At 38.4% G+C, this 12,561-nt stretch overlaps 1 protein-coding gene across 3 annotated transcripts in view; it reads left to right on the top strand.

The window, feature by feature from the left end:
* Nucleotides 1–12,109, top strand: part of TIPRL (TOR signaling pathway regulator) — a 70,960-nt gene extending 58,851 nt beyond the window's left edge. For 2 of the 3 annotated variants that reach the window (XM_019986367.2, XM_019986375.2), the window contains 3 exons: nt 5,877–5,972; nt 8,919–8,981; nt 9,941–12,109. In XM_019986367.2, coding sequence (XP_019841926.1) covers nt 5,877–5,972; nt 8,919–8,981; nt 9,941–10,084 — 303 coding nt within the window. In that variant the 3' untranslated portion in view covers nt 10,085–12,109. Of the gene's footprint in view, nt 1–5,876; nt 5,973–8,918; nt 8,982–9,940 lie in introns of those variants that run through there. The other variant, XR_011564670.1, reaches the window with a different exon arrangement.
* The last annotated feature ends 452 nt before the right edge of the window (nt 12,110–12,561 follow it).

The following is a 12,561-nucleotide window of genomic DNA, read 5'->3' as shown; positions in this document are numbered from 1 at the left end:
GATTATTCCCTTTCATCACTTTAAGTATACCCTGCTATTCCCTTCTGGCCTGCAGAGTTTCTGTTGAAAAATCAGCTGTTAGTCTTATGGGTATCCCCATATGTTATTTGTTGCTTTTCCCTTGCTGCTTTTAATATTTGTTCTTTGTGTTTAATTTTTGTTAGTTCGATTAATATGGGTCTTGGCATGTTTCTCCTTGGGTTTAACCTGTATGGTGGAGAAGGAAATGGCAACCCACTCCAGTACTCTTGCCTGGAAAATTCCATGGATGGAGGAGCCTGGTAGGCTACAGTTCATGGCGTTGCAAAGAGTCAGACACGACTTCACTTTCACTTTCACTTATCCTGTATGGAACTCTCTGGGCTTTCCGGACTTGGGTGGCTATATCCTTTCCCATTTTAGGGATGTTTTCAACTAAAATATCCTTAAATATTTTCTCTTGCCCTTTCCTTTTGTCTTCTTCTGGGACCCCTATGATTCGAATATTGGGGTGCTAAATGTTGTCCCAGAAGTCCCAGATTATCCTCATTTCTTTTTTATTATTTTTTCTTTAATGCCGTGTTCAGTGATGTGTTTTGGGGTGTCTATGGGATCAGTATGGCTTTGGGCAGCCTGTCTGCTAATGTTCCAGGGTTGTGCCCCTCTTTTGCTGAAGGATTGGCATGAGGTGTCCAGCACTGGAACTTGCTGGGTTTTAGGTGGGGCTTGGTCTTAGTGTTGAGATGGAGGCCTTTGGGAGGGCTCTCACCTATTCATGTCCATGGGGTCAGGAGTTTTGGTGATCCAAAGTCCCAGGAGTCAAGTCTCCTGCATCTGGGATTCAGGTCCGATCCCTTACAATAGCATCAAGATTTCACAGTCCACATAGCACAGAAGACAAAATGCCTAGACTAATGGTGAAACAGCTCTCAACAGCCAAGAACACCCAAAGAGATTCACACACTGACATAGGAAAAAGGAGAAGAAAGATGAAGAAAAGGGGGTGAAGAAAGGCTATGAAGAAGAGTCAAAAGACAGCACTCAAGCTAATAATCAACCCCCTAAGTGAAAATTGATACTAAAAATTAGACTCTTAAAGATACAAAATTAAAAACAAAAAATAAAAAAACAAAAGTCAGAAACATGGAATTTATTTTAAAAATGGAGAGTTTTTTTATGGAATAAGTAGGTTATAAAAATAAAAACTAAAGAATTAATAAATAACCATATTAAGGACAATATGATAAAATACTTTTTTAAAAGGGGGGAAAAAACATATATATATAGAGAGAGAGAGTGGTACTGAGAGGAATGTCCAAATGATTCTTCCATTTTCCTGCTCCAGTTGATTTGCCTACCCAGAAAGTCCTCCAGTATTTCTAGAAAGGTCTTGACCTGTTGTGGGCATCTTCCCTTGCTCCAGTTTGTACTTGTTCTCAAAATCTACAGTTGCCTCTAAAGCTTATGGTCTCAGGCTTAGAGTGGAAATGTAAACCATTGCACCTGCCACTGCCAGGGCAGTTTCTCCCTCTTCCCTTTGCTTATACAGCCACTGGAGTTCTGCTTTAGTTTGGAGCCCACCTCTCCTTATAAGGTGCCTTACCTCTGGAAAAGGTCAGTTTTCATTCTGATCCCAAAGAAGGGCAATGCCAAAGAATGTTCCAGCTAGTGTACTTTTGAGCTCATTTCACATACTAGCAAGGTAATGCTCAAAATCCTTCAAGCTAGGCTTCAATAGTATGTGAACTGAGAATTTCCATATGTAAAGGTTGGATTTAGAAAAGGCAGAGGGACCAGAGATCAGATTACCAACATCCACTGGATCATAGAGAAAGCAAGGGAATCCCAGAAAAACATCTACTTCTGTTTTATTGACTCTGCAAAAAACCTTTGACCTTGTGGATCATAACAAACTGTGGAAAATTCTCAAAGAGATGGGAGTGCTGGACCACCTTACCTACCTCCTGAGAAACCTTTATGCAGTTAGAACTGGAACATGGAACAATGGACTGGTTCAAAATTGGGAAAGTAGTATGTCAAGGCTATGTTTTGTCACCCTGCTTATTTAACTTATATACAGAATATATCATGTAAAATGCTGGGCTAGGTGAATCACAAATTGGAATCAAGGTTGCTGGGAGAAATATCAGCAACCTTAGATATGCAGATGATACTATCCCAATGGCAGAAAATGAAGAGGAACTAAAGAACCTCTTGATGAAGGTGAAAAAGGAGAGTGAAAAAGCTGGCTTAACACTAACATTAAAAAAACTGAGATCATGGCATTCGGTCTCATCACTTCATGGGAAATAGGTGGACAAAAAATGGAAATAGTGACAGACTTTATTTCCTTGGCTCCAAAATCACTGTGGACGGTGACTGCAGCTATGAAATTAAAAGACGCTTGCTCCTTGGAAGAAAAGCTATGACAAACCTAGACAGCATATTAAGTATAGTCAAAGGTATGGTTTTTTCAGCAGCCATGTAAAGATGTGGAATTGGACTGTAAGGAAGGCTGAATGCCAAAGAATTGATGCTTTCAAACTGTGGTACTGGAGAACACTCTTGAGAATCCTGTGGACAGCAAGGAGATCAAACCAGCCAATCCTAAAGAAAATCAACCCTGAATATCCCTTGGAAGGGCCGAAGCTGAAGCTGAAGCTCTAAGATTTTGGCCACCTGATGTGAAGAGCTGACTCATTGGAAAAGACCCTGATGCTGGGAAGGATTGAGGACAGGAGAAGGGAGCCACAGAATGAAATTGTTGGATGGCATTACTGAATCAATGGACGTGAGTTTGAGCAAATTCCGGGAGACAATGAAGGACAGGGAAGCCTGGCATGCTGCAGACCATGGGGCTGCAAAGAGTAGGACATGACTTAGCGACTGAACAAAAACTGCTTGTAAGTCTGTCTCCAGTGTCTGTCCACCTAGAAACGAGGGTGTGAAAATAGGAGCTTGTTAGGGCTCACTTGCTCAGTTGTGCTGGGATGGGGGAGGGGTACAGCAGATGTTGTTAGGGTGTGTGAGGAGTGCTCACCACAGCTAGTCCTTGCTTGGTCCCTGTGGGAGGTCCCCAGTCTGAGGCAAGTTGTGCACCTTCCCGGGGGAGTTGGTCCTGGTCCTTGGCAGAGTCGTGCTGCTCAGGCTCCCAGGAAGATGTGGGTAGCAACCCTTAGCCGCTCACAACTTGGTGGTAGTTGCAGTCTCTGGGGTCGGGACCTTATTGGCCCTCTACCTTCCACTTCTAGCGTTTGCCTCTCTGCCTCTGGGGCCATAGACCACTGCCATCTTGCCCCCATTTGGCATTCACTAGGATTGTGTCCTTTTTTCTGTGAGCGTGCAGAGCTAGAGCGAAGCATTAGTCTTCCCATGGGAATGATCTTTTGCTTCTCTGGCATTTTCCCAGGTCTGCCTCTGCCGTGTCATGTTAGTGCCCCCAGAGTATCTTCATGGCAGTCAACCCTGATCCTTTCCCTGAGGACCAAACCCCAAGGGCTGAGCCTCTGCACCCAGCCCCTACTCAAATGCTGGGAGATGCGAGTGTGAGCTGCTTCTTGGCTGGGAAGTGCCAACCAGTGCAATCTCTATGGTGAATTTTCTCCAGTTTGCCTTCAGAGCACCTGGCTTGCTGTGTTCCCCTCTGAGGTTCTGAAGCTTCCCCCTGACCCCACCTGTGAGGGGGTTTCCTAGTGTGCAGAAACTTTTCCTCCTTCATAACTGCCTCCCAGGGGCTCAGGTCCTCGCCCGGAACTCCTTTGTCTCCCTTTTTGTTTTTATCTTTTGCCCTACTTTCTGAGGAGATTGGTTTGCCTTTCTGAAACTCTGGGGTTCTCTGTCCGCATTCAGAAGATGTTCTGTGGGAACTGTTCCACGTGCAGATGAGTTTTTTGATATATTTGTGGGGGAGAAGGTCATCTCCCTGTCCTATTCCTCTGCCATGTTAAAGGTTCCTCCTCTGAGTTTTCTTAAATCTCATTAAGTTTTTTCACAATAGCTACTTTGAATTCTCTATCAGTTAGATTGAAATATTCTGTGACTTTAAGTTTGGTTTCTGGAGATTTGTCGTTTTCTTTTTGTGGTTTAGTATTACTATGGTTCTTCATGGTGCTTGATGAAGTGCTCCTCTGCTGGTGCATTTAAATAACAGGTTAAACGTGAGAGTGCTTTCTTTTGTTGTCTGTTAGGTGGCACTATTGACTTCTGTCCCTCTTGACTTCCCTGGTGGCTCAGATGGTAAAGTGTCTGCCTATAATGCAAGAGACCTGGGTTCAATCCCTATGTCGGGAAGATCTTCTGGAGAAGGAAATGGTAACCCACTCCAGTATTCTTGCCTGGAAAATCCCTTGGACAGAGGAGCTTGGTGGGCTACAGTCCATGGGGTCGCACAGAGTCGGACACGACTGAGCGCCTTCCCTTTCACTTTCAGGTGACACTGTAGCACAGGTTTCGGTTTCTCTTGGCTGTGCTGCTTCTGCTATATTTGAGAATTGGCGCTTTCTGTGCTTTGTAAGAGGTATGGCTCTGTGCCTTCTTTGGCTCTTCTTGTGCCTCTGGATTAGCTGCTGCTTTGCTTCTGTTGGAGCTGCTGTGTCATGGGGATGGTGGGCTTTCCCTCGTGTCTGGGATCCCCTGAGACATAGGCTCTGCTCTGGGAGGAGGATGATAATTGGAGGGGAGCAGGGTTGTACAGTCACCTCCACCATGTTGGGTGTTGTAAGTGTCTTGGGCTCTGCCATTGCAGACTGTGGGGCAGGTCTTTGGGTATGTCAGCCGCTGGAGGGACAGAGTCCTAGGCCCCACTGCTACTGCTTCCCAGTTGCCTGTGCCCACAGGTGCTCCCATATTCAGGACACCAAAGTCATGTGTGCTGCTTCCCGTGCTGCTGGGGTTTCTGAAGCTGTGGACTCAGCCGTACATAAGGCTGGGATTGCAGGCACGGACTCCACTGTTCCTTTGGTTCTGCCTCTTTCATATGTTCCAGTACACCCACCAGTAGATGTATGCAGCTGCTGCTGCTGCTAAGTTGCTTCAGTCGTGTCTGACCCTGTGCGACCCCATGGACGGCAGCCCACCAGGCTCCTCCGCCCATGGGATTTTCCAGGCAAGAGTACTGGAGTGGGTTGCCATGGCCTTCTCCAATAGATGTATAGATATGTGGAATTCTCCAGTGACCTATTGAGTTGGGCACAGATATACTTCTGCTGAGTTGTGGATGTTTTGCAGGTTGTAGATTGAAGGGGAGAAACAAAGGTAACCTTGTTTCTGACAGCATTCCTATGAGGTTTAAAGACCTGAAGACCCCACACCCTATCCATCCTCTCCCTTCCTGACACCAGGACCCACACTCCACTTATTCTGACTTTCTTCGGTGGTAATACTGGAAAACAGAAATGTATAGATGTGACACAGGTCAAAGATGTTAAGAACATGTTATAATGATCTCATAAACCAGACCTTGGCAGTATAAAATAGTAAATACTCAATTGGTTGCGTTGAATTAGACCATACCATTAAAGGCCTTCTGTCTTTATGTACAGTTAATGAAAGATGAGTAGCAACAAAGAACTAGGTTGTTTTCTCATTTTTATATTACTGATATTGACATTTACTATAAGTGTCAATTTTTTTATAGTGTACATTATAATTTTCATATTATTTAGGTATGTTTTAAGTGTTTAACCTCATTATTTTTGACCTAGAAAAAATATTTTTCTATTATAGGAAGCTGTTTATGTTATGTTACATAATAAAAAAACAGGTTTTCAGCTTTGGTTGGAACTAGGGCAAAGAACCTCTAGTTGAGAGATTTTATGCCTTAAAATTTTTTTTCTTTTAGCAAATTAATAAAATATTTAATTTTCATTAAAATATTGATATACTTTTTTCTTTTCCAGAGAGTAATGCCTTCTAGCTTTTTCTTGCTGCTGCGATTTTTCTTGAGAATTGATGGGGTCCTTATTAGAATGAATGACACAAGACTTTACCATGAGGTATCTCTTCTTCTTTAGTGAATATACTAGTTAATATTGGGCTTGTTCATGTTGTTACATACATTGTCAGTCTGAGAGTTTGAAATTCAACAGTGCTTTATATTATATGGTTATCCATCTAACCTTTAAGATTGAGTGTTTCACATTCACTGTTGACTGCACAGTTATCAAAACATTACAGCTTCTTTTCCAAAAGTTCTAGTAGCTGAAAATGTTTTTCTAAAAGACATTTCCATTAAGGGGAGCCTAATGCTTTTTTAAAAGAACTGTATTTACTCTGTTTAAGAAAACTATCCCTTAACTCTTACTTTTTTTTAATAGTATGTGTTGTTTATGTGATGTCCTGATATTAGAAATATTAATCACATAGCCTCCAGAAATTTGTGTCATCCCATCATTTTAATAGTTGTTTTAATGCTTGGAAATTCTGTGTTCTATTTCAAGGAATTGTTAACCTACAAGATTCTTAAAAAATAAGTGAAGAAAGTATAGGGAGGCTTAATTGAGTAATAAAAATTCTTCTAGTAGCTTATAGCAGCCTATCCTTTTTTAACGAATTTTTGACATCAGATTTGTGATCATACAGAATGATAAATAAAAGAAGAGACCACCAGAATGACAAATGAGAGAAGAGTATCAGTATCAGTCACGGTAGTTGTAGTAATAGTTAACTTTTCTAACAATCCTATAAAATAAATATTATTATCTCTGCTTTATAGCTGAGGCAACTAAGGCAAAGAGAAATTAACTAAATTGCCTGTTATACAATTAATAGGGCTTCTCTGATAGCTCAGTTGGTAAAGAATCCATGTCCAATGCAGAGACCCCAGTTCTATTCGTGGGTTGAGAAGATCCGCTGGAGAAGGGATAGGCTACCCACTCCTGTATACTTGGGCTTCCCTTGTGGCTCAGCTGGTAAAGAATCTGCCTGCGATGTGGGAGACCTGGGTTCTATCCCTGGGTTGGGAAGATCCCCTGGAGAAGGGAAAGGCTACCCACTCCAGTATTCTGGCCTGGAGAATTCCACGGACTATACAGTCCATGGGGTTGCAAAGAGTCGAATGTGACTTTCACTTTTTTTCATACAAGTAACAGGTGGCAGAACTGGGATTTGAACCCAGTAAGATAGAATTGGATTGGTATTTTCCTTTTTTTTTTTTTTTTTAACAGCCACACTGTGTGGCCTCTGGGATAGCTCCCCAACCAAGGATTGAAACCCCCACCCTGGCTACCTTCAGTGGTAGAAGCTTGGAGTCTTAACAACTAGATCACCAGGAAAGTTCCTGGATCTTTTTCTTTTCAAAAGTGATAGCAAAGTACTAAAAATAGGCTACATTTTACTCCCTCAGAAAAAAATGAAATTTGCATTTTTAGAAATGCTTGCACTTTAGCTCAGAAATGTTGATTTCTTTTCAGGGTTTATCCTCAAAAAGATTCTTATATACAGTAACCCACAAATTTTAATTAGGCAGATGTATAGAGTTGTGTGTTGTGTGTGTGTGTATATATATATATATATATGTATTCATGGAAATGCTATTGTTTGTAACAGTTCAAGGATCTTCCAGGCAAGAATACTGGAGTGGGTTGCCATTTCCTTCTTCAGGGGATCTTCCCGACCCAGGGATCGAACCCGGGCCTCTGGCATTCTAGTCAGACGCTTTACCGTCTGAGCTACCAGGGAAGCCCCAAAGGAAAGAAGGAAAGTGCTTTAATAACCATTGAATGAGTATTGATTAAATGGCCATTCATATCCTGTTAACCTGCAACAAATAGACTGCCAGATATTTCTCCAGCAAAATTGGATTTATTCAGGATCAGCAGCAAATTGCAGTTTGGGATCTGTAACCATGGTGAGCCATGTGCAAGTCCCTGCATGGCAAGGGAAGGAGAATACTTGTATAGACTGGAAAAGGAAGGTGAGAGGGCTGTAGGAAACAGAGTCCATGGTTTTCCATTGGATGATTCCTTGCCAGAAACTAAGAGGAGTCTTTCTTTTTTTTGTGGGGCTTTGCTATGGTTGCAGGATGTGAGAGCTTCCCGTTTTAGTCTCCAAACTGTATTTAATTGAGGTTTCTATTTTTAATTTTTACAATTCATATAGTAGAAAATATATAACCATTAGAATTAGTGGTTGATTTGAAGAGATGTACAAATTAATATTGACTTTTAAGGTGCAAGTATGAATATAAGATTTTCTGTAGAGATTTCTAAATGTTGAGGATAGTGTTATCTATAGAAGTTGTGATTATTGATAATTTATACTCTTATGTTTATATTATTTGATTTTTTTTACAATGAGCATCAATCTTTTTGTTGATATAGAAGATTGAAACTTTCAGGGAATGTAATCTTGTGATTTTTTTCTCTTATTAAATAATGTTTTACCAAAAACCAAATTGTAATAAATTGCTTTCTAAAACCTCCCTTTAAAACGTCTTAAATGGGAAAATTGAAGTATAGAAAAAGTGACTATAAATAAGCGATTTAACAAATTTTTAGAAATAGGAAAGAATAAAACTTGTTTAAGCTTTTTTTTTTTTTTTTTTGAATATAAGGGTAGCCACAGTTATGTAGGTAGATGCTAGTATAACTTAAGGAAAAGGTGTGGTTCTAAACTTGACATGATATTTAAATCTCTTACATATTTCATTACAAATATATACATTTTCTTTCAGAGTAAAACCTTTGCTTATGTTTCTCTTACATGACAATTATTAAATATGTTTACATATATATATATCTGATATTACTGTAGTTTATATAGATTGGAATTAATAATTCAGAATTCTTGAATTAGTTATCTCACTGTAGAATTAGATGGTCTCATCAGACTTAATGCTACTTTTACAATCTGTTCTTAAATGCAGGCAATTCTATTTAATAGAAAGGATTTTGTAAATCAATATAAATGAATTTATTGCGATTTTTTATTTTTAAATATAGGCTGACAAGACCTACATGTTACGAGAATATACATCACGAGAGAGCAAAATTGCTAATTTAATGGTACAGTATTTAAATATCAATTTTTAAAAGTTAAGTTTTAATGTTTTACTTTAGGTATGGTATCCTCCCATGTCCCACCCATCTACCAAACCTGTATCCCTAAATCCATTCATTTACCTAATAGGTAGGTAAATCCTGCTGAAGTGTATTTTTTCTGGTAGTCACCTCAATTACAGTTAGAGTTGTTAGGTATATTAGTCATCATCCAACCCAGTTTCCACTTGTATTCTGGAAAAACTGAGAGCCAGAGGTGTGACTTACTGTAGCTCTTACAACTGGTTCGTGGTGGACCTGCAATAGGATGTTCTTTCCAGTACTTATTTTGGGGGACATAATACCCCCCTCCTTTTTTTGCTCCCCTGGAGTTTGTAAAGGGCTTTTGCAAGTCTATAGGAGTTAATAATGGCTTGTTTAAAAAGTGATACCTTCCTGCTAAGTTGATATTTTTAAATTCACCCTTAGTGCTTATTTCTATCTGTATGTATTGGGTTGGCCAAAAGGTTTGTTTGAGTTTTGATGTTAAGATATTATGGAAAAATCTGAATAAACCTTTCAGCCAACCAAATAGAATATATGAGTTAGAAAAGTTACTTAGAGTCTATTGGAGACTACATGTTGGCATCTAACTGAAGACTGGTGCTTTCAGGATACAAAAGTAACAGGAAAAGGGAATTGGAATAAGATGTATTGAATTCTTAGAACATTTAATGGTGCATTATTAAAAGACATCTCCCTATGATTTTTGAGGAAACCCTCTAGTAACAGACTAAATGAGTCAGTAACAAGAGATATTATTAGGAGTATCTAATGATGTTCCTTTTATATATATATATATATATATATATATATAGTACCTCATTTTAAAATTGCCATGCTTTAGGAATGCTTGAACCAAAGCATTTCCAAAATTATCATTGTAGTAACTTCATATATACTAATATGATTTATGTATTTCCTAGCATGTTTCACCTTCCCTCTTCACGGAACCTAATGAAATATCACAGTATTTACCGATAAAGGAGGCAGTTTGTGAGAAGCTAATATTTCCAGAAAGAATTGATCCTAACCCTGCAGACTCAAAAGAATGTACACCTGTGGAATAGAATGTGTTATAACATATACTTACTGTGGAATCTGATTGGCTCTTTGGAGGGGGGTATTTTTATTTTGAGAATTAATTGCCTTGTCTATGTGCAGATTTTCTGTAACCTTAAAGGAAAAGAAAAAATAAAGGATTGTTGCAGGCAGATTCCACTCAACTGCTGTTTGTACCCTGTCTTCAAATTCATATTCCAGGAATTTATATTCTCTGGAATTAAGTTCAGATTTCTAAATTGTAATGAAGCAGAGTCTCACTAAGAAGAAGGTGATGTGTGTATGTCTCTGAAGGAGTGAGCACAACCTGCATCTATCATGAAACGCTATCTTCTACCATGAGGAGAAGTTGTTTTAAATCACTCAATCATCGCACCTTGTGGCTTTCATTGGATTCCTAATCATGCACATTGATACAGTTTAGTGGCTCTTTACCTTGTTTTTTACCTCCTAGGAAATTGATCTGTGCCCAGGAATTAAAAAAAAAAAAAATTACCCCTTAAATTTTAAATTGGCTTTTGAAATTTAAAGGAAGATACAGAACCAAATAAACTATATTTTTGGATAACGTAAGGTGTTATGTCAATGAAAACACATGAACGTGGTTTGCCACTAACAGCTAGGGTGTTAGAGCTGTCTCCTTCCATCTTTAGGTGCTTTTTCTGTATTTGTTACTATTTGTACTGACATGTATTTTACTTCCATCTTCCATTGGATATTGAATTTGATATTGGTCCTAAAAAGTTTGAATTAAAGTGGATTATTTTAAGCAAACATTACATCAAACCCTAAAACAATCAGATTAATTTTCTGCTTAAAATATTTGAAGGATAGCTGTGAAGGACGAGGAGGCTTATTTTAAAGTCTGAAAGCCAGTTTTTCGTTTTTTTTAAGATTCATGTTTTTAAAATTACAGGGGATCCAGGAAAGTGTAATTAATTAGGACAAAACCTCAGTAGTACGGAAAGTACACAGAGGTAAATTAAAAATCCATTTGGTTATTTTGATGACCTTTAAATATTTTATATTCTTTTCTGCCTTTCTAAATGATCTCCATAAAGTAGAAAGTAGTTATAAAGCACCAAGTAAGAAATTATTTTAAATGGATTTTTAAAAATATTTTATTTATAGGGCAGGGGAAAAGAATTACCCTCCCCCCGACTTTTTCTAGTTTGAAATGTCTATTGTACATATTTCCACTTGATGCATAAGTCATTAAAGAAGAATATTTAATTTTAAGTATTAGAAAAACTCTTCAGGTATTGGCCTGAAGATAAATTTTAGTGAAACAAATACAATTGGATATTCATCATTGCTCAGACTCTGGTGTAGTGTTGTGTGTATTTTTTTTTTTTTTTTTTTGCTTATTTTATTAGCTAAATTTAGTCACAGATAATTTGTGTATTTGTGTTCTGCTTCATCAATCTTCAAGGTGTAAAAGAATCAGGATTTTTTTGGCTATAAGAAAACACATGACATACTCACTGTATATTAAATATATCTGTACTTAGTGTTTCCTCCGAGGACAGAAAAGTGTATGTTTTGTACTCTGCTTTCTGTTTATTTGCCATGCAGATTTGAATAGAACAGACTCTTTTAACTATAAAAATTATAAAAAATGGAAAGCGTAAGAATATTCATGAGTTGAATTAGTTGAGGTTTCTGGGTAACAACATATTATACATATATTTTTAACTTAATTCAGATATCTTAGTCACAAAATAAGTCTTAGATTACTTATTTTGAGAATCCATTATTAAAAATTGTAGAATTGATCTTTTTATAGAGGGTGGAAGGTGGGTAGGATGAGGTGAATGGATAAACTTATAAAAACCTCACTAGCTTATTCCTTGGAGAATACCAAGAAAACTTGTATTTGCCCATTGCTTAACAAGACCAATACCATTTTATATTTATTGTTCCAAGTGTCTTTTTGTAAGAGGAGAATAAACAATAAGTAATTGCTGATCTGTGTTTTGCTATTTCATTTGATTTGATTTTTCTTGAAACTTAATTAAAAATGGTTTGGTGTACCTTTCTTGTTTGTGCTTTATATATATATTTTTAAAATATTTATTTATTTGACTGCGTTGGGTCTTAGTTCTGTGGCACTTGGGCTTCAGAGTGTGTGGGCTTTAGTAGCTGTGGCATGCGGCCTTAGTAGCTCTAAGACCTGTGAGGTCTCAGTTTCTCGACCAGGGATCAAACCTGTCTGTGGCTCCCGCAATGCAAGGCAGAGTCTTAACCACTAGATCACCAGGGAAGTACCATGCTATAAATGTTTGTGGTAATGTATCATTCCATTTCAAGTACTATATGTCCTATATGGTGCTAGATACAGGGATCACAATAATGAAGAAGATACTCAGTCAGCCCTCTGCTGGTTCGACATCTGCAGATACAGCCAACCATGGATCAAAAATACTGAAAAAGAATTTCCAAAAAGCAAACCTTGAATTTGTTGTGTACCTGCCAGCTATTTACG

This window comes from Bos indicus, chromosome 3 (assembly GCF_029378745.1).
Source record: "Bos indicus isolate NIAB-ARS_2022 breed Sahiwal x Tharparkar chromosome 3, NIAB-ARS_B.indTharparkar_mat_pri_1.0, whole genome shotgun sequence".
Lineage (NCBI taxonomy): Eukaryota > Metazoa > Chordata > Mammalia > Artiodactyla > Bovidae > Bos > Bos indicus.
This window is presented reverse-complemented; position numbering and strand designations above follow the sequence as displayed.